The 20,431-nt window shown below is 38.9% G+C and overlaps 1 protein-coding gene across 1 annotated transcript; it reads right to left on the bottom strand.

Moving 5' to 3' along the window:
* Window positions 1–649: 649 nt before the first annotated feature.
* On the bottom strand, window positions 650–20,421 carry RNMT (RNA guanine-7 methyltransferase). Its single transcript, XM_082499355.1, has 11 exons — window positions 20,391–20,421; window positions 18,601–18,877; window positions 16,425–16,557; window positions 14,812–14,934; window positions 13,416–13,531; window positions 11,261–11,442; window positions 10,495–10,659; window positions 9,117–9,234; window positions 6,781–6,882; window positions 4,331–4,364; window positions 650–2,440 (listed from the first exon to the last, which is right to left on the bottom strand). The coding sequence occupies exons 2-11, from the start codon at window positions 18,832–18,834 to the stop codon at window positions 2,403–2,405; spliced, it is 1,245 nt and encodes a 414-aa protein (XP_082355481.1). The 5' UTR covers window positions 18,835–18,877; window positions 20,391–20,421; the 3' UTR covers window positions 650–2,402.
* Between the last annotated feature and the right edge of the window lie 10 nt (window positions 20,422–20,431).

The raw sequence follows: 20,431 nt of genomic DNA on the forward strand, positions 1-20,431 counted from the left end.
AGATGAGGGGAGAGCAGTGGATACAGTCTACCTTGGCTTTTAACACCACCTTGGATGAGCAGACAGCAAGGGGGATTGCAAACTGCCTGAACAGCTGGTCCCAGAGAGTGATGACAAGTGGAACGAACTCTAGATGGAGGCCACTAACTGTGTACCCCAGGGGTCAACACTGGATCCAATCACATTCAAAATCCTGGAGCACCTCTCCTGTGAGGAAAGGTTGAGAGAGCTGGGACTGTTCAGCCAGAAGAAGAGAAGGCTCAGGGTGGTAATCTTATCAATGTGTACAAATACCTGAAGGGTGGGTGTAAAGATGGAGCCAGACTCTGTTCAGTGGTGCCCAGTGACAGTACCAGAGGCAATGGGCACACACTGAAACACAGGAGGTTCCCTCTGGACATCAGGAAACACTTTTGTACTGTGAGGGTGACTGTGAGCATTGGCACAGGTTGCCCAGGGAGCCTGCAGAGTCTCACTTTTTGGAGATATTCAAAAGCCCTCTGGATACGATCCTTGCCAACCAACCCTAGGTGAACCTGCTTGAGCAGGGGGGTTGGACAGGATGTCCTCCAGGGATCCCTCCCAACCCCAACCATTCTGTGACTCTGTGATATGTTGAGATTTGTCTAAAAGAGGAAAGACACTCCACTGGATTTCCCCTCTTTTTATTATTCTGATTTCTTCCAAAAATAGCATAACAATGTACTTTCAAACGAAATTTAATACAAGAAATCTAACAAAACTAGCTTTGACGCACACAAATTTCAATAAAACATTTCAGCATTTCTAAAGTGTCATCATTTTTCAGCTAGTTTCATGAGTAATAGTTCTAGCAGACAAGAAAGAGTCTTGTTTTCTTAATTTCTGCAGAACTGACTGTGATTCTACTGCTTTGGTGACAGTTATGGGTGTTCTTCTATACAATAAAAAAAAATAATCAGGAGTCACGGATGAAAAAGTATGGCCTAATTACAGGGGGAAGGCAATACAACTACAAACTCAAATAATTTGAATGCTTAACTCTGTAACAGAAACGTTCTTTCCTAGGTTTATTATAGCTCTTCAAAATACTCATATGCCATCATCATTTCATCTCTATGTAAACTATAGTAGCCAACAGCTACCGTTAGCCCAAGAAGGGAGAGAAAAACCATGAAGTACTCACGCCCTCTCAGTAGTGGATGGCTACAAGCATGTGGAAAGCAGACCAAACAGCAAGTCAGAAATCTCTAAGCAAGCTCTAAGAGACTGACAGGCAGTTAAGATGGTAGTTAGGCACAGTTCTGTCTACTGCTATCATTAGATTCTATTCCCAAACAAAGTATTTGGCTCTAATTTGGGGATTGTTATCCACATGTACTGGGGTGTGTACACACATACACAGGCCTCCCTCCCAGAGTGACCTTCTAGTATCCTCAAATGTTACACAGGCTCCTTCTTGGTTCACGATCCAGTATGTTACCATGTTCCTAATGCCTTAAGGACTGCAACACATTCCCCGTCACCACCAATAGCTCATCCTTCTGCCGAGCCCATCTGGAATTTTATGAAACAACAAACACATCCTAAGACCTATCTAATAAGTTTCAGGAGATATTAGAACTACCAAAAAGTCAGGAGAGTCTTTATACAATAGAAAATGTTCAATAATCTAAGTTCAGCAGCTGTTATTAAACACAGAGACTTAAAACTTTAGAAATTCAGTTCTTTCAGAGCAGTTTTGTACAGAACAAACTCGTTTAATCTTGAAAGCACCATGAAGTGACACTACAAATCAGCAAGCACAAAAAACAAGAACATCATGGGACTTTACCACATAAACTACACCTTGAATACCATTAAGGTAAATTTACACTGCAGGCTTGAGCACAGCACAGAGGTACTCAAACAGACTCAGGTATTATTTGCCACTTAGCTCGGCATGCAATGTAGACATACCCTATATGTCCAAATATATCTTATTATGAATTAACTGAGCTCTGCAGTACAGTATTTAAGCCCTCATTCTGCTCCATCAAAGTCAACAGTCATTTTTCCATCAATTTCAGAAAGTGCAGGGTCAGGCTTGTTAACCACAAACATACTTTTACTAACAAAACATTTGTTTCTAACATAAAGTTGTGTCAAGTTCAAACATGAGTTCTGAGAGCATGCAGATTGTTTACAAATGCTTAAAAAGACTGGTTCAGAATCTTTCTTATATATACACACTCAAGTCCATCTGTCACAGACAGGCAACGTAACTCAGAATCACGAGCTTGCTCTAGTTTTCGGTAGTGTCCTGCACACTTCTGATAATTAAAAAATAAAAAATAAAAAAAATAGTTGCCACAATGGATTTCTGACCATTCCAACTTGCACATGGATATGATCTCTTCTTGCTTCATCCAGTACGTGAAGTTTCACAGTTGTTTCTCAAATGCAAATACCAAGTAAATACCTAAAAAACAAAATGGGAGTATTTAAAGTTTCAGCTTCCTCTGCCACTCAATTAAGTTTTCAAAACGTAAAGGGGTTGATACTCTGCCCAAACAATCTGTTAATAGGTTACTGAAATGATAAAAACTGCTATGGTTTCCCAATGAGTAACTCTAGCGTTCAATTCCAGCATGGTTCTAGACATGTTTTCACAATAGAGCTAAAAATGCACAAAACCAAAGCATTTTATATACTGTTGATATGGTTAATGCAACATTAACTTCAGTTAATGATATTACCGAAATGTGCATGTTATTCATAAATTACTATGCCATTCTACACATAATTAATATTCACTGGTGCATAAAAAGTCATACACAGCTAAGTGTAAAGACTCCTTCATACACACAGTAATGGACAATTAGAGGTGAGATGATCAACTTCATTTTTAATTAAAAAGTGAATAAACTCATGGTACAAAATTATTAATTTGCAGTTTTAAAATATCACAGACAAAGAGTAAATATTTAAAAACCCTAGATGGCATTTTCTCAACTCCAGAACAGTCTGATTCTAGAAACAGATACTCATACAGTCCACACCAGAACCCTTGAGAAATAGTTATTTGGCATATAACCAATGCCAGCTATGTCAGAAATTCTTATGCTTCATACCAGACAGGTAAGTTTAACCTGTTTCTTGAGACTGTGACTTTAATTAAACATTTATGAATTTCCACTTGAACCCAGCTTTTGTTTTAATGGATGAGGTGCCATAGCTACATTGCAAGTCTTTCAAGACAAGTCTCAGAGATAAAACGAAGTGTGAAGTTCCATGTAACAAGCAAGCTGTGCATATACCCTAACTATCAGAAGCTCTGTACTCCAAATCTTTCTGAAAAACAGACTACATAGAAAATACAGTCGTCACCAAACTTTTAAAGGTATAAAAAGCCTCTCTCAATTAGATTAAACGTTTACATAATACTTTTACACTGCTGGAATTAATGTCTACCTTATGATTTATACCTTTAAAAAATAGATAATAATTTAAGAAAGCAAGCATGTTAACTAAAGATTTTTTCATTCATGAACTGAACAGCACTTTTTGTTAGTTTTAAAACCACTAACGCAACCAGCATAATGGTCTGCAAAAATGCAACTGCTGGTTGGCTGCAGTTACACAGACATTAGTACTAATCTCTCTGGGAGTCAATTTTTATCCTTGGAGATCTCATTCCCTTATATCTGAGTTTTATTATACTCAACACTGGAACAAAAGGATGTCAAAAGTTTTCCATGGCGCACACTCACAAAATTTCAAAACATATTTAACAATAGTGTATCCTTTTCAGTGTCTGAGGCACTGACTTTTTTCTCCTCCCTTTATAAAACATTCAATTACCTCTTCACTATTCATGCGTTAATTGCTTCTTCCTGAAACATGTATCACTACAAGAAAAGAGTAAAGTTTCTATCCCTCTCTTCCCAGAACAAATTTGCATTGTTTTTGATGAAAGTATGTCCCAAACAGAGTTTGTTTCTAGTTGACTGATAACAGTATAACATCCAAGTGTACTAAACTGAAGTATAGTATTTAACTCTCTAACACTAGCAAAATAATCCTTTAACACTGCCATCCTCTTTTCATACATCCTAAGGAATACTTTAGCCCAAAAGTTTGCATGCTAGAATTTACTTAAATAAAGCTAAATTTCAACCTATTTTATGCATTTCCCTCCCAATTTCTTAAGATATGTGCACTACATAATCTATACACAGGCATTTGAATAACACAAATAATAAAAACTTGCTATATTTAAAATTTGGATTTTACTCCACAACCAACAGGCTATTTTACACTTATCATAGCAGTGATTCAGTCAATACTGAGTTTCCAAAGCAATACTCACTTGTTGCTTCCCATTCAGATTTACTCAAGGTTCCCTAGAAGGGGACAAAATAAAAAAAATAAAAATCCAGTTTCAACAACAACATGAGGAAACAATAAAACACCAGTTTAACTCAGGATTATCAGTCTTTTGTAGACCAACTTCTAACCACGTACACTGGTTGGCTATTTAGGGAAAAGAAAAGCATTACTGTAGACCACAGATACTTATAACTCCAATAACTAGGATGGTAAGGAACTGGAACACTCCAGAAAATGGAACACACCTAAATTACAAAGGTATAGGAGAATGGGCCAACAGTCTGTTGGGCCGAATGCCTCCGCACCCCAGAGGCATGCTGGGTCCCATTACCACACAGCAGTGTGACCTGATGTGGGTCAAGCTGCTCTCCAGCCTGAGACACCCAACACTTGTGTAGAAGTCAAAAAGAGGCCCTATATCATGGTGCTGCCACCTTCTGCGGGAACACTGCCTGCCTCCACCTACAACTCCCTCCCTGCAGCCCACAAAAACTCTATTTGCAGGAGACTAACTTCCAACCAGCTCACACACCATGAAAAAAGAGCCTGCCTTGCAGCCTAGGAAACTTACTCCTAGCTCAGCATTTTGGATGAAAGCATGGCAAGTGCACAAGTAAAAAGCTGCTGCCATTTACCCTACCAGTTAAGAAACATGAGGTAACAACAAGCTGATTTTCTGCTCTGCCTGCTCCATCCCCTTCCAATGAGTCCTCACTGGGGGCACGATTTAGCCCATATGCTACCCACTGACAAAATTATTAATCTTTTAAAACACTAGTGAAAAAAGGATTGTTCCAAGCAGATGACTTCTTTGCCAGGCGACAGAGCAATTTTCCTTTTAAAATTTTTAGATTTCAAATACAGAGAGCAGGTTTCTTTTCCCTCTTGATGTAGGATTTTTATATATACATTAAAAGGAACACATCTTCAAGAATTCAGAATGTGAACAGTAGATAAACCAATGATTAAAAAAAGAAAAATCCAAGCTGACCAGCCTCATGCTATATCTATGACAATGAAATAGGATGCCATCTATCAGTAATGGCATATGCATTTACTAAAACTACAATCTTTACTCAAACTAGTCTCCAATTTTGATTCTCTCTTGTCAGAGAGCCTCAATGCATAAAAAAAGACCTTGAGTTCAGACTGAAAGAACCAACATTGCTGACCAGGAACCATTCAGCATGAATAGTTAGCTTAAACCAAGCCTTTGCAAGGTTTCCAACCAGTCTAACTCCCCAAATGTACAAACAGAAGCAACCACACAGCTATATGCTACCCTGAACAGCTAGCCTGGCTACAGATAGAGAAGCAATAGCCAAATGGCAGCAGTTCCTGGGGAAAAACAACAGCAGATGTTGCCTGTCCTCCTCTTTGCTTCCCAGGAACAGCAGCTGTGCAGGCTCCTGTCCATCATGCACCCAACTCTGAGACGAATACAGAAGAATGAAAGGCTGGGAGGGCTGCAGACAGCTCCAACATTGTGACGTATTGCTAGGACAATGGAAGAAAAACCCTTTATGAACACATGAGAAAGACAGCAAGTTCAGAAAGCCAGCATGTGCATTAGAAGACAGGACTAGAAGCAGAAAAAACAAATGCAATTGGATCACTGATCTAAAATATAGTATGACCTCCATTAAAGACTGTTCAGTATTCTTTTATTTCTGAAATCTTAAATATAGCTGCAAAACAGGAGAAATGCAGAAAAATATGACAGGATAGCAGACTAAATGTTGTACAAGGTAAGATTATGATCATCACAAAGTTTCTTTTCATTCCAGAATGTGAACAGAATATCATATTTAATAAAACTGAGGGCGGGAAATATATGGGTTTAGTTTTATGCATCTGGGACTAGTATAATTCTAGGAGCTCTGTTAAAAAAAAAAAAAAAAAAAAAGAAAGCACAGCAGATTTTAAAAAATAGCATTTACAGAACTTTAATAAAAACGGCCAAGAAGGGAGCTGGATCTTCTTCACCCAAAAAGACAATAGAAAAACAACATTCAAGATTTCAAATACATACAGTATTATGAAGAAATTTTTCAACTTTCCTGTCAGAGGATTAAAAGAAGAAAAGTAAAACTTTCGATCAGTAGTGTGAAGATCCAGAAACATAAGAAAATTCTTCAAATTAAGAAGAGTTATGTTAGAACAGCTGCCAAGCAAGGCGGCAAAATATCCTTTCTCTTTTGCACTGTTACAAATTTCTTAATAGCTAACAAATTAAGTGAATTTGATTCTCTGAGTATGGGGTATAGATTAGATGAACTCATCAGCCCCGCAGCTCTACGATTTTTCACGTGCACAGAGACATTCATATCAATTTTATTCCAGATGAAATGAAGAAGGCATCACACCTCCGAAAGATCAGGACCTCAATTTTAGACACCATTTGCTGTAGTGAAGTTAGAAGAAACTTACCAATGGTAACCTCGCTTTGCCATCTTTGATGAACTCTTTGGCATGCTCATAATCATCAGGTTTATCAGAAACAAGCCTGGAATCACCAAATGTAGAATATGGCTAGAGAACATAGGAAAAAATAAGAAAAAATATTAATTGCTTAATAAGATACATTAACCACATCAGCCAAGGGTTTGTCACAACACAGCCCAGAATGGAGGTCAGTAATTATTAACAGGATCTTAAATTTAGATCTCTCCTTTATGGTACCTACAAGATCAGGTCTGATATTCCCTACTTCCCTGAAAATCCAACACCCAGGATTTACAAATTAACTTTTATACTTATGTCTCCAAAACAGGAGAAACAGTACTAAGAACTGAGCAACTGTAGTATTTCAAGCAGAATGCTTAAAATGGGTTAATAACACACGGAGCTGTAAGAGAAGTATACAACTGATTCTTCAAAACTAGTACATACTTATTAAGGATCCGAGCTACTGCAGAATGGTCTGTACTCAACAATGCAGTCAATTTTAAGTAGTCACTAATTTAAAGCAACTCTCACTTTTCTAAGAAAAAAGCTGATATGTCAAAGGCTGTGTCACAGTGCCTCTGGCAGTACCAGCCCATACAAAGCACCATCCCATTCAGAGTCAACAAGGGCAGTCAAGTCTACTTGCAGCCCCTGTAACTCAGTTTAAGAAGCCACCAGATCCTTGACTTGATAGTTTTATGCTGAGAAATCGTACTGTTTGAGGGAGGAAGGAAGCACAGAGAACTGTGAGTAAAACAAAAGCCTCAGAGATGGCATTGAAAAGCTTCTCTGAAGATGCTAAAGTCATCCAGGGTAAGAGCTTGAGAATAAAAAAAAGGCAAAAACATTGGGCAAAAATATAAGCTCAGTTACAGTTAAGTACCTTTTTTTTTTTTTTCCCACAAACACAACCTGTTCTTTTATTCCTACAAAGATTACTTTCTCTTTTCAATCGATATTCTTAGCCCAAAGATCCAGCTTTCAGTCTCTCTCTGCTGAGGAAGAAATGGATTACGGTTACCACTATCTCACACCAAGCATGATTCTTGTGCTTCTGCTTACTACTTAGTAAAAATGAAAACGTGCCTCAAAATTGAAATCTTATCTACAAAACTGAATCACTCTATCAGGTGCTGGTGCCCAGGTGATGGCAGCGGGTGGCTGCAGTGGTGGCCTCTGCGAGTAGAGGCTGGTGCTCTCCCATACCAGACACAGCCACTTCCACCAGCTCCAACAGAGCCCACCGCAGGGCACAGCTGAGCCCCTCAGCAACAAGAGGGGTGCCTCTGGGAAAGCCTATTTAAGAAAGCGCAAACACATCTATGTAACAGCTGTGAGAGAAGAATGAGAAAAATGTGAAACTACCCTGCAGACACCAAGGCCAGAGAAGAAGGTGGGCAAAGTCGTGCTCCAGACTCTCCTGCAGCCCCTGGAGAAGACCATGGTAATGCAGGTTGTCCCACTGCAGCTCACAGAGTACCACAGCGGAGATACCCACAATGCATCCCTTGGAGGACCCCATGCTGCAGCAGGTGGGCATGCCCTGAAGGAAGCTGCAGCCTGTGGAAAGCCCACAGAGGAACAAGCTCCTGGCAGAAGCTGTCACCCATGGCGAGGAGCCCAACAAGTGGCAAGTTTTCTGGCAGGAGATGCAACCGTGTGAGGAACACTGGGGCATTTTGTTCCTGAAGGACTGTATCCCATGGAGAGAACGCACATTGCAGCAGTCTAAGGACTGTATCCCATGGGAAGGACCCATGCTGGAGCAGGGGGAAAGTGTGAGGAGGAAGAAGAGGCAGAGACAGAGTGTTATGGACTGACTACAACCTCCATTCCCCATCCCCCTTTGCTGCAGGGTGGGGAGAGGAGATAGAAAGGTCAGAAGTAAAGGAGTGAAGTTGAGCCTGGGAACAAGCAGTGCGTGGGGTAAAGGGGTTTTTAGATTTGTCTTTGTTTCTCACCATCCTACTTTTTTTTTTTTTTAATAAATGAAATTAATCTTCTCCAAGTTAAATCTGTTTTGCCCGCTATAGTAATTGCTAAGCCATCTCCCTGTCTTTATCTTGACCCACAAGTGGTTTTTTCTTGTTTTATCCCCCATCCTGTTGAGAAGGGAGTGAGAAAGCAGATTGGTGGTGTCTGGCAGCTAGTCAAGGTCAACCCACCACAGTCACACTTTCAGCCACAGGAGTTTAGTTCTTCTATTGGTGGCTCTTAATTAATTGCACAGTGTTCAAAACAGGAATTTCAATTAGTGCATAAATAATCAACAAGATGTAAAATGCTATTTAAATGAAACAAGTTAACTCCATATTTACCTCCAAGGCCTGCATTCTCCTTAACAGCATTTTATGCTCATCGTTCTTGATTTTTTCTTCATAGAATTCCCGAAATGTCATTTTGTAGACTAATTTCATACCATGTTTCTTTGCCATTCTGTCAAAATAATAAGCTTAATTAGGGAAGCCACAAAATTAGTGTAGATTTATTCTCAAAGGAACAATTTTAAGTCACAGCGACATCTTATGGTATTCATTAGGATTACACTCTTTCTAGAGTTAGGGTTTTTTTAGTAAAGACATTTAGGTGAAAAAAAAATGCACTATCACCACAAACTGTACTTTTTTTCATTAGGATAAAAAAAAAAAAAAACAAAAACAATCTACACAGATGTCATTTACAAAACTTTTAACAGAAAAATGTCTCTTCTCCCAACACCCAGAAGTAAGTTCCATTAGAACTTCCAAACGGACTACGCTATTTTCCCTGCAGTATCATCACCCCATCACGTCAGATATTACGGATATATTTAGAGAACCTGTTTCTACCAGATTTAGTGCCTTACATCTCAATTATATGTAGACACTGTGTTCTACCAGATTTAGTGCCTTACATCTCAATTATATGTAGACACTGTGTTCTACCAGATTTAGTGCCTTACATCTCAATTATATGTAGACACTGTGGTCACACAACACTGAAGTTACAGATGCCAGTGACAGATGTAATTCTCTATGAAAAATGCTAGCAAGTGAAGTGTGTGAAAACACACAGGTTTGAAACGAAAGCTTAATAATGTTTAACAACCATACTCAGCTTGAATGGCAGGAAAAACACCAACATGGAAACATTTGTCTGTACCTCAAGACACAGGCTGGGAAAGGCAAACCTGAATTCACACAGAGGTAACAGCAAAATGTATGCTCACAGATGAAGAAGATTTAGAGGAAGAAAAAATAAGTTGTAGGAAAAATCCTACAAACACCCAAAGAAAGTTGGAGATGACAACAAAGAAGCACCATGATGAAGAGGATACAAAAGAAGGCTTGCTGAAGGACTAAAAGTTAGAATGAAACCGCCCCAAAAGTTAAGATTAAAGAAGAAAAAGTTGACAGCACGAAAGGTTTGCCGACAGATCCAACATATCAGATACAGACATTCTTGTGTGAGACCTAGTTTAAGCCTTCACAGCTTCTGACCAGAGCACCTTCAATTGAGTGCAATGGACAGATTAGTTGTGGATGCAAATGCAAGAAACCTTAGTTTGGAGCAACAACAAAAAAGAACAACTGAAAAATATAAGAAGAAACCTAAAATACAATTTTCTGCAAGTATTACGCAATGACACACAAGCTAAACAAATGCTTATTAAGTTTCACAGCTTTCATTGTATAATGAATTCAAAACTTAACTTACTCTTCCAGTAATGGAAAGTAAACTAAGAACTCGGGGACATCAACCACTTCTTCCAAGTGGAAATCATACTTGCAGCCAAACAAGGGATATTCTCCCTTCTTTTCAAATTTTACACTGTACACGTCATTCCCAAATGAATTTGTTTCTGAAGCTTCAAGTCGCTTTCTATAAAATGACATAAAACCAAACATTAATTGACCAGGTTTTAATTTAACAGGCAGAGAAAACTATGCATAAGAGGCCTGAAAGTGTTTCTCCCAGTACTACAGAATTCAGTGATCTCTCTAGTTTCCCATCTCCCTTATCTAATAAGGCAATGAAATGACAACGAGCAGCATACTAGATTATAACAGTTTATCATTCCTATACAACATACCAAGGACTAAATGGACCTAGAAAATTAACCTTTAGCCCAGACATAGTCTACATGGAAAAGTCAGGCTTCTTGGAACTACCACAGCAAAACCCTGACAGTTATTCCCTAGGCTGTGGCTATTTCGCCACTATTTAAGTCACTACAGAAGATTTATGCATGAGCATCTATACTCTATACCAGAAGAGCCATGGGTGCAAAAGACAAGGACAAGTACAGATCTACCTGTTTGAGTCAAGTTCACAAGTGAGATTTTTCCTGACTAGAATCCAAAATTGTTGCAAAAAACCTTGCTTTTGTTTGCACAAACATATCAGAGCACTGTAAGAACGACTATCACTTAACAATGCTTCACAGACTTTTGAAAGACTAATAGAATATAAAAGTACTTACACAAGTTCAAAGCTATTTGGAGTTGTGCCAATGAAATACCCTCCAGGAGAGAGGTTCCCACAAGCATTTTTAAGCATCATGTCAGCCTGCTCATATGTCTCAAATGAGTAATGGTAAACAAATTGACAGCTGCAAATGTCAAAACGCATATCTGGATCATTGTATTTGGAAGACAAGAGATCCTGAAATACATTAGAAAGGAAAAAAAAAATGTAATACAAGCTACAGAAACAAGCATGATTCACTTAAATCTTCCAACAAATATGCTACTCCCATAATGCTTTGACATTTTTCCTTTCAGCTCCCATTCCTTCACGAGTTCAACAAGAACAAGATGAAAAAGGTAAGAGGTAAAAGGTAAAAAGTCCTCTGCTAGACAGAAAACCATACACAACATTTGGGAACAAGAAGAATACACATGTATATTTCAAAGTTATCATGTCGTCAAATTGTTTTCATGTTGTCAAGTAACACCACTACATCTGAAAGGCCAAAACCCCAAGGTTAGTTACCTAAGAGTTTCCAGAGAGATTTTACTGCTGAGGGTTTATAACCAGCCACCATTTAGCTGGAAACAATTATTATAATAAAATCAATTTTCAGCTTACTGTCTCTGTAATGAGAATTGACCCATTAAACATATAACTGAGAGGAGGAGGGTTTGTTTTAAATATGGCAATTTGCCTGCCTGCCAAGTTGTATTTGTTTGTATTCTCACAGGTACTTACATACATGTGTACCAACATACTCCTTTCCACCCTAGACCAAGTAACCAGTAATTCTGAAGAACTTGGAGCCCTTGAAATTTGTCAGGTTAACGCTTGCCACAGTTTGACCCTGTACTCAGCAGTCCTCTAACTCTTCTTGATCAGGCTTCTTTTACACAATACTAGTAGTCACCATAAATAAGACAGGAGCACAAAAGTTCTCCACAAGGCTCGCGATACACATTCCATATTTAAAATATTTCATACTTAACAGTTCTACCCAAGTTTCTCTTCTCTCCCAGACTTCCCATCCACCCACTCACTCTCAGTCTCTACCAGTTCATGCCACATACTCTCAACATCCTGTACGGAGCAAGACAAAAATGGACACTTCATACACTCATAGCAATTTTATCTGTTCATTTACTCCCCCTCCACATTTTGAGAAAGGGAGATACAGGAAACTGAGAAACAGGTGGGCAGAATTAGACAAGCTGTAAGAAGATTTTGCATTACATGCAACATAGACAATAGAGATACAAAGTCAGGGAGATTAACTTTTGTGTGCACAGACAGAACAGAGCATACAACAGAAAATAAATGTGCACATAAGACTGAGCTGTAATAGCAACATGAAAATATCCCTTTCTTTCCTGGCCAAGGCGCTCTCCTCTCTACCCTGACTATAATTTTGAGCTGAGAGATGACCTGGAACCTGCAACAGACTGCACTCCTCAGAAGGAGAGGCAACCAAGAATTAAAGCCAACAACCCCCCCTGCAAGGCTGGGAAGAACAGTTTCAGCCTTTCCACAGATACGCTGAAACCAGGTAGGCTCTGTCCCTTAGCCTACATCAGCAGGGCACTCTCAGCCTGCATTTCCAGGAAGGAAAAGCAGTGCTGGTTACAAGACTATCTCCTAAGCCTCAGCAATGTACTCAAAATCACCTCCAGGTAGCCTAAGAAAACTGCTTTATCACACAAGTTTTGAAGATATGTATTATAGTAATTAAAATGCTGCTAGGAAAAAAAAAGAAAAACAAAACCTGGTATAAGCAAAATGTACAAGTCAAGCCAGAAAACATCCCTTATTCATTCCAGAATAAAAAACACATTTACTAAGATAGTTTCCAACATCCCATGCTGGCTCACAGAACTCTGGAAATACGTAGTCATTCCTTTCCCCTTATCAAGTGAAAAAAACTGAAAGCATCAAATTTGTTATCTCAGACAGACATTCAGGCTTCAAGAACATTATACTGTAAAACAGTAATGAAAAGCATTTAACTATGTCTCAGTAACCTGTGTGGTTGATTCTCCTGATAGTACAACAGTCTGATTGTAAAAAGCATACATGCCCTAAATATTACAGCACTAGCATTACTTCCTATACTTTCTTAACACAAGAACATTAAAACTCAAAAATATTACAAAGCATAGGAACTGTACCTTGGTACTATCTGCTTGTATAAATTCTGCATCAAAAATATGTTCATTATAACGACATCGGGCTTTCATGTCTTCATATCGCTGCTTGCACTGTTGCACAGAAATGTCAGCAATATCTGTAGAGAGAAAAATTTAAATAAAAAAAGTGTGTGAACTGCTCCCCAGACAAAAAAACTGGAATGATCACTGGAACACAGCAGATCCATTATGGCAGGATAAAAGTTGATCTTCAGTTACACTTTGATGGGAACAAACACTTTTATTTTCAATTTGTAGAAAAGGAATTTAATTTCCAGGAGGTGTTTGGGACTATAACTCTGTCATTTTCAGCATTTACTTCAGACAGAAGTTGTAATCTAAAGATTTTAGAAAGCTCCCAGCTTGAAAAGTGCAAAGCAAGCCTCCACAATTTCAAGTGATGGATACTAGGTGACTGATACTAAATGCTGTTAGCATTCAGTGTCTAGTATGCATTGGCTAAAACAGTTCAGCTTCCAGAGTTTCTCCAACAGTACTGAAAGCTCTTCATCTTCTTACAAATAGACAAGATGTTGAAATGCAATGATATATTGCATGATGGGAATTTTCTTATTTTGTTTTTAAGAATTTATGTCTATCAGACATAGTTTCACTGAATAATATTAAAACTAACAATATGCAATAAATTTACATAAGAACAAACTTTGTAAGCAAATTCATTAACTGTATTTGAAGACTGCGAAGTGAAAAGGAAATGCAAGAAAGAACTTTAAAATGTAGACCAGAATAATAACACTCAGAATAATTCCAACTAAAGGAGTTTTATGAACTTTCAGTATTTTAGTACCAGTTAAATTTGAAGTTAAGTAATGCTTCCTCTGATTATCCTTGGCATGCTTTTTGGGAGAAGGGAAGATGGTATCTCCTTCCCAATACCTAGGCAAACTATTTAAATTAAAAAATATTTAATCTGACCATTTTTTTGCCAAACCACTGCGGGGTTTTATTTGATTTTTTCAAATGTAACTCTTAAATGAGTATTGTCAGCAGTTATAAACACTACAGGAGATTAGATGTGGGAGAAAATACATAAGATACAAAATGTCAGTCTTTTCCCCAGTGTAACACTTTGCCTAAGACAATCTACGTTAACTGTGCATTTCTTTACTGATAGTAATTTTTATTTATGAGTTGAACTGAAAGCTCATTACACAGAAAATCAATGGTTCTTATACTTATGCTGGCAGTCAAGGTGATGTCTTGAGGTTAAAAGACAAAAGAAGACTTTTTGACAGAAGGTGTATCATTGCATTCTTGGGATTACTAAAAAAAAGAAATAATGAAAGACTGGAGATGTGCTTGTTTTTCCCATAAAACACCAGTGTACTTTCCCTGGAAAGTTATTGTGTCTTCTTACCAGTACAGACAAGTTTTTTAATTCTGCCTTTTTTCCATTTCAGTAAGTCTCCACCTTTGCCACATCCCAGATCCAAAACAGTTATATCATTCTTTTTCCGTCGTACCCGGTCTATAAATTCACCTAGAAAAATAAAAAGAGAGAAAACATATACAGGTCTCCCTAATTCATTTGTATTGTGCAGAGGTCCCTAAAGGATTAGAGAATTCTAAAACATCTCAGAACTTACTTTTCCTATAAGTCTTCTTAACATTACAGACTTAAATCTCTTTTTCTAGAAATCACTAATGATGAAAGCAACCACAAACTTTTAACATTATAGAGCAGATAATGAATATTTGCTGTGTTTAATATGCTTTGCATGTACTGTGACTGGAGCTCCGAACTCTTTCTCTGGCAGACAAACGTAAAACTGCACACCACTAAACAACCACCCTGTTCGTGAGTGGGGAAACAGGATCCCCTTTCATTACCATTATAATGAAGGCAGATGTTATTTGAAAGCATGGGAAAGCCTTTTGCAAAAAAGTAAAAGCCAATTAAAAGCATCAGCCACAACTTTTCCTTAGTCACATTACAAAAACACATAATGTTCTCGACTCACTCCACTAGGCCTTGGAACAACATTAGCTACTTCTTTGCTGTCTTCTTACCCTACATACACCAATTTCATTTTCTGTTCTATATCCATTCTGTCTAGATTATCCCTGCTCTGACTGATATTGGCATATTATGCAAAACATATCAGCATACTAGCAACTTTTCTTCACAGTAAGAGACATGAAACTTGTTTAAATACAACTGCTTTAACACCACACTACTGAAATTTGTCATGACTGAAAGGCTTCACCACAGGCTCCAGAAATAGCTTTATATAAACCAAAATATTGCTTCTAACTGCTCCAATACAACAAAACAAAAAGCAGCATGCTAAGACAAATGACGCCAACACCTCCTGACATGGATGAGTTCATGAATCTGTGGTGTTCTGCCGGTAATTCTGCTCTTTGTTTGGAGATATCTAATGGTCCCGTTTCCTCACTTTGGAATTAAGCTGTGGGATAGCAGACTTTGCCTTTTTTAAAAAGTTACTGATTCTTGAAGAGCTACATCCTCTAGTTCTTCATCCTTTTAAACCACTGACTATGGGTAATACAGAAAATATTTACTTGTTCGAGTTTCCTACAGAATTGTTTAATCTAGACCTGAGGACTGAATGCTTTGGGAAAAATGCTATGAAATTACCTGAGGTAGATTTAAATAACAAGAACAGCTCGATCTAACAAGAACAGACAGATTCTTTATGATTTAAAGCTGTACCTTTCTCTTTAAAAATATCGTGTAGAAGAACAGTTTCCAGTATGAACTTCTATTTTCCAAGGCAGTTAATCTTTAAAACTTTAGCATATATCTGGCACTCCAACAACATAAAACACTATCACAAAGATTCAAAATAGAAACAAATATAGATATTTTATTGCACTTCAAAACTTACTATGTATTAAGAGACGAAGTGCCATAACCATCAAAAGAAAGCAGAAAAAATGTTACATTTTGATACAAAAATTAGTTACATTTTATTAAAGTCTAAATTATCCATTAAGGAACCTTACCAATGAGGACACTCTTTGTCCAATTATTAAAGTTTCGGAGGTAGAATATGCGAGACTGGCTACGTTTTTCCAATCCAACTTCTTGAAGTTCATTATAATGTGCAGCTACAGTTTGCCCATGGCCTATGTCATGCTGTAGAAATGAGGGAAGGAATAGACTCAATCAGTGAATTCTTTTTATTACGTTTTCATTTAATTAAAAGACCTGTGTTCACTTTGAGCATTTAAGAAAGTAAACAAGTAATACTGTGAAGAGCACCATCATTATATATATAAAAACATTTCCCGTATCTGTCCTTCTACTGATGTCAGTACTTCAGTTATTACAGAGACAACTCCCTTAAAAATTTAATCCCCTTTTCTCTTGGTCCAAGTAATTTCTGATGGATGATGCCCAGCATCTTTCCTTCCAAGGAATACTTAACTTTCACTTCTCTAATTCTCTCACCACTCTCAAAGAATCAGTTTCATTCTCCTTAAGCCTGAGATTGAAGAAGAGGATGTTCCTTCCTGAGGAACTTTAAGCTCCTTCAAAAATCCTGTTTCAGAAAATCAGTGTTTACATCTAACAGAAGTGTATAAACTGCCAATTTAACCAAAATGCCAACTAGCTAATGTTGCATAAAGCCCTAAGTGGATGATCCCACTGCCAGAGCCCCTAGTAAAGGAATGAGCATAATGACTTGACAATGTATCCCATTTAATGCTTAACAATTAGATGTAGAAATGTCCCTATTTTAACCTTAACTGTAAATACTCCAAGAGATTTCTGCCCCAGGTGACACAGAGAAGCAGTCTACATCCAGATATTATGCTCCTAACATTTCTTCACCTTGAAAATACTCTTCAATTATATAAGTGAAATTGAAACAAATTATAAATAAAATATGAAGTAACAGAACATGGAGAAGCAACAGAAATTCCACAAGGCACAAAAGGGTCTGAAATAACAGTACAAACTAGAATGAAGAATTCTCAGTTAAAACACACAAACATGAATTCACACAGCAATTAAAAGCACTGCCAACAGCTGACTACAAAAGTCAACATCCCAATATCTTACTATTCAAACAGAAGTTCCTCAAGGGAAAAGAATGTTTGACTGACTTCAGTATACTACATTAATTCTTCAGTGTTTCATATAATTTTGGTAAATTTCAGAATAACACAGACATACTTGTCAGAATCTCTATGACCCCATCATTTGTTTATTACCGCACAAGGCTGACTGATACTAACAAATATTTTGACCATTTCTAGTCTTTTTTAGGGTAAGTACAGATGGCTCCCTGAATGGCCGCTAAAGGTGACGTAAGCTAGAATGGCTGACTTTGACAAGTGTGGGGGACATATTCTTACAAACCATTAATGCATCTCAGCTGCTGCAAGCACAATTGCAAAGAGCCATTAACAAGAGTAAGCAGCTGCGTTCAATGCAATCACCTCTCTACACCTTTTAAGCTACACAAAAACAATGTATTACTTGTCCATCTAAACCTTATCCCAGAACTATCTTATTAAAAAGATGAAAGGTTTAATAATGTTTCTACCACAACAAAGGGCACTCTTTGTTCCACCAGATTGCTTAGCCATAAATTAACACCCTGGAAAAATTCTGAACAGAGAAACAAAACATTAGATCAAAGACATTTTCAAATTACACTTAAATATGCCAAAAGGGTCAGAATTACACTGGATATTACAGCATCAGTTTCTATAAGCACATAAAGGACAGCATCACCTAAAACATTACCCCGTTCACCCTCCTAGTTAAAAGGACAAATATTTTCTGCTACCCTTGCAGTCTTAAAAAAAAAAAACAAAAAAAAACACAAGCATCTGTAAACCTTTCAGTACTTCACTTTGCTAACAGATCATACTGAAATTTTATCACAGAGGATGCAGTTTGTAGAGTTTTCTAAATTATACAATAACTTACTGAGTTGTGCTGAGATCGGTTTTCTTAACATTCTAATTACTAGCCCTCTTTCTCTTCCACTAAGCCCAACATAACTTCTGCACCTGTTATTTTGCTTGGAAGCTACCATCAACATTTGACATTTGGTGGTTCATGCTGGATCACATGTTTAGCACAAATATTTTTTTTTTTAATCTCTTCTTGAGCTAAAACTTTGAAACAAGGACTTCAACACAGCTCAAAATAAATGATACTCACTACTTTCTTAGGAGGTTCATCTTCAGGATCTAAATTCTTCCTTTTTGCTCTGCCATCCTGATCACCACTATCAACTTCTTTTTCATTTTCAGTGGACTGCACTGTACCTGAAGTTGAACTATTGCCTTCCCAACCAATTCCTGAATCTGTCTCTAAAGTATGAGGTGTTTTCTCCACTTCTTCATCCAAACTCTTCTCTAATTCCTGTTCTTCTGTCTTGGTTAAATCAGCCATTTTTGACAGGTTAGTCTCCTTGTCCTTTGATCAGAATGGAAACCTACAGAGGGAAAAAAAAAACCACCACACCAACTATTTACTGTGTAATTTCTCTTACTTATGGTTATGATTTTCAATCACAATACTGGCATTATGAAAAAATAGCATGCCTTTGTCCCAGGCAACATACAGACTTCATATCTGACTAGTTATTTAATAAAGATAGTACAATAAAACATGTGGAATTTCAAAGTACTCTCATTATAATAAGATCAAATTAAGATAAATCTTTACTCTTCATGTTTGAGTCTTTCTTAGCTATCTTTATTGATTCCACTGCAATGTGTTACTGCTTTTGAGCCTGTAATCTTTTTCCCCTCCCCATAATAAGCAACCTACAAGTCACTTTATGTTTAGAAACACAAGCTGACAGAGTCCCTCAAATTAGTAAATTCATTATTTAATCTAAAATGTTTTCAAATGGATATCCTCAAACAAAAAGACAAGGTGTTTTTTTAAGAGCAAATTTCCTATCAGTTGTGGATTTTCAAGTTTGCCAAAAATATCCACGATGCCTCAAGCATCACTAATACCAGGACTCTTCAGCTGTAACTGCATTTCCTTATCTCCACTTCACAAATATCTACACAGCGTGTAGGACTACAAATACTGTGACAGAGCTTGTGTAGTCTCCAGCACATCCCAGCCTTCTTTCCAACATCATCAGGAAGCAGTAAGGCATAGTATCATACACAGAGACCCCAGAACAGCCTTTCTCAACAGACAGCCTCAAAGTCTGAGTGACAGAAATAATTCCTCCACTCCGGTACAGCATCTAACTCACGCTCCCAGAGAAGCACACCCTTTCTTATCCTCACTGGGCTGTCCCAAGCAGCTCACCGGCCGATTTTAAGACCTAAATTTAGAAGCGATCAGAATTCGGAACCAGCGAGAGCAACCAAGTGCCCAGGGGGCAGATCCTTGGAAAGAAACGCTGGAGAGACCAACACACCAGGGGGAGGGGACGGGACGGGACGGGACGGGACTGCACTCACAGCCCAGAAAGGTGGGAAAAGCAACGACGGATGCCGCAGCGCCACCCCCCAGCCACCCCGTTAAGGGCCTGAGCCCAGGAGGCTTTTAGCTGCGTCACGGGGGGCTACGCAGACGGACGGCGCCCGTCCCGACGCCGGCAGGCACGGACCCTCTCCGGCGGAGCGCTTCCGCAGGCAGGCCGCCGGCCGAGGCGGCTTCCGAGGGCCCCCGCAGCCCGCCGAGGCCCGGCCCACAGCGGGAACGGACAAAGCGCGCGCCGCCGCGACGCCACCCAGGAGTCCCGGCGCGGCCGTAGCCGATTGGCGACAGCTGGTGGCGCGGCAACGGATCCCCTCAGCCCCGCCCACCCCGGCTGCCCGCGAGGCCGAGGGCCCGGGGCCTGCCGGCCGGGCGCGCCCCGCGCCGCCCACCTCACCGCGTCCCGCGCTGCTGCCTCTCGCGCTCCCGGCTCGGCCCCGCCCGGCCCCGCGCCTCGCGTCCCCGCCACCGGGCCGCCCAGGAGGGCGCGCGGTACTCACTCAGCTCAGCCCTCCGCCATCCTGTTTGCGGAACTGACGAC

Source organism: Vanellus vanellus (genome assembly GCF_965231255.1).
Source record: "Vanellus vanellus genome assembly, chromosome: 2".
Classification (NCBI taxonomy): Eukaryota; Metazoa; Chordata; class Aves; order Charadriiformes; family Charadriidae; genus Vanellus; species Vanellus vanellus.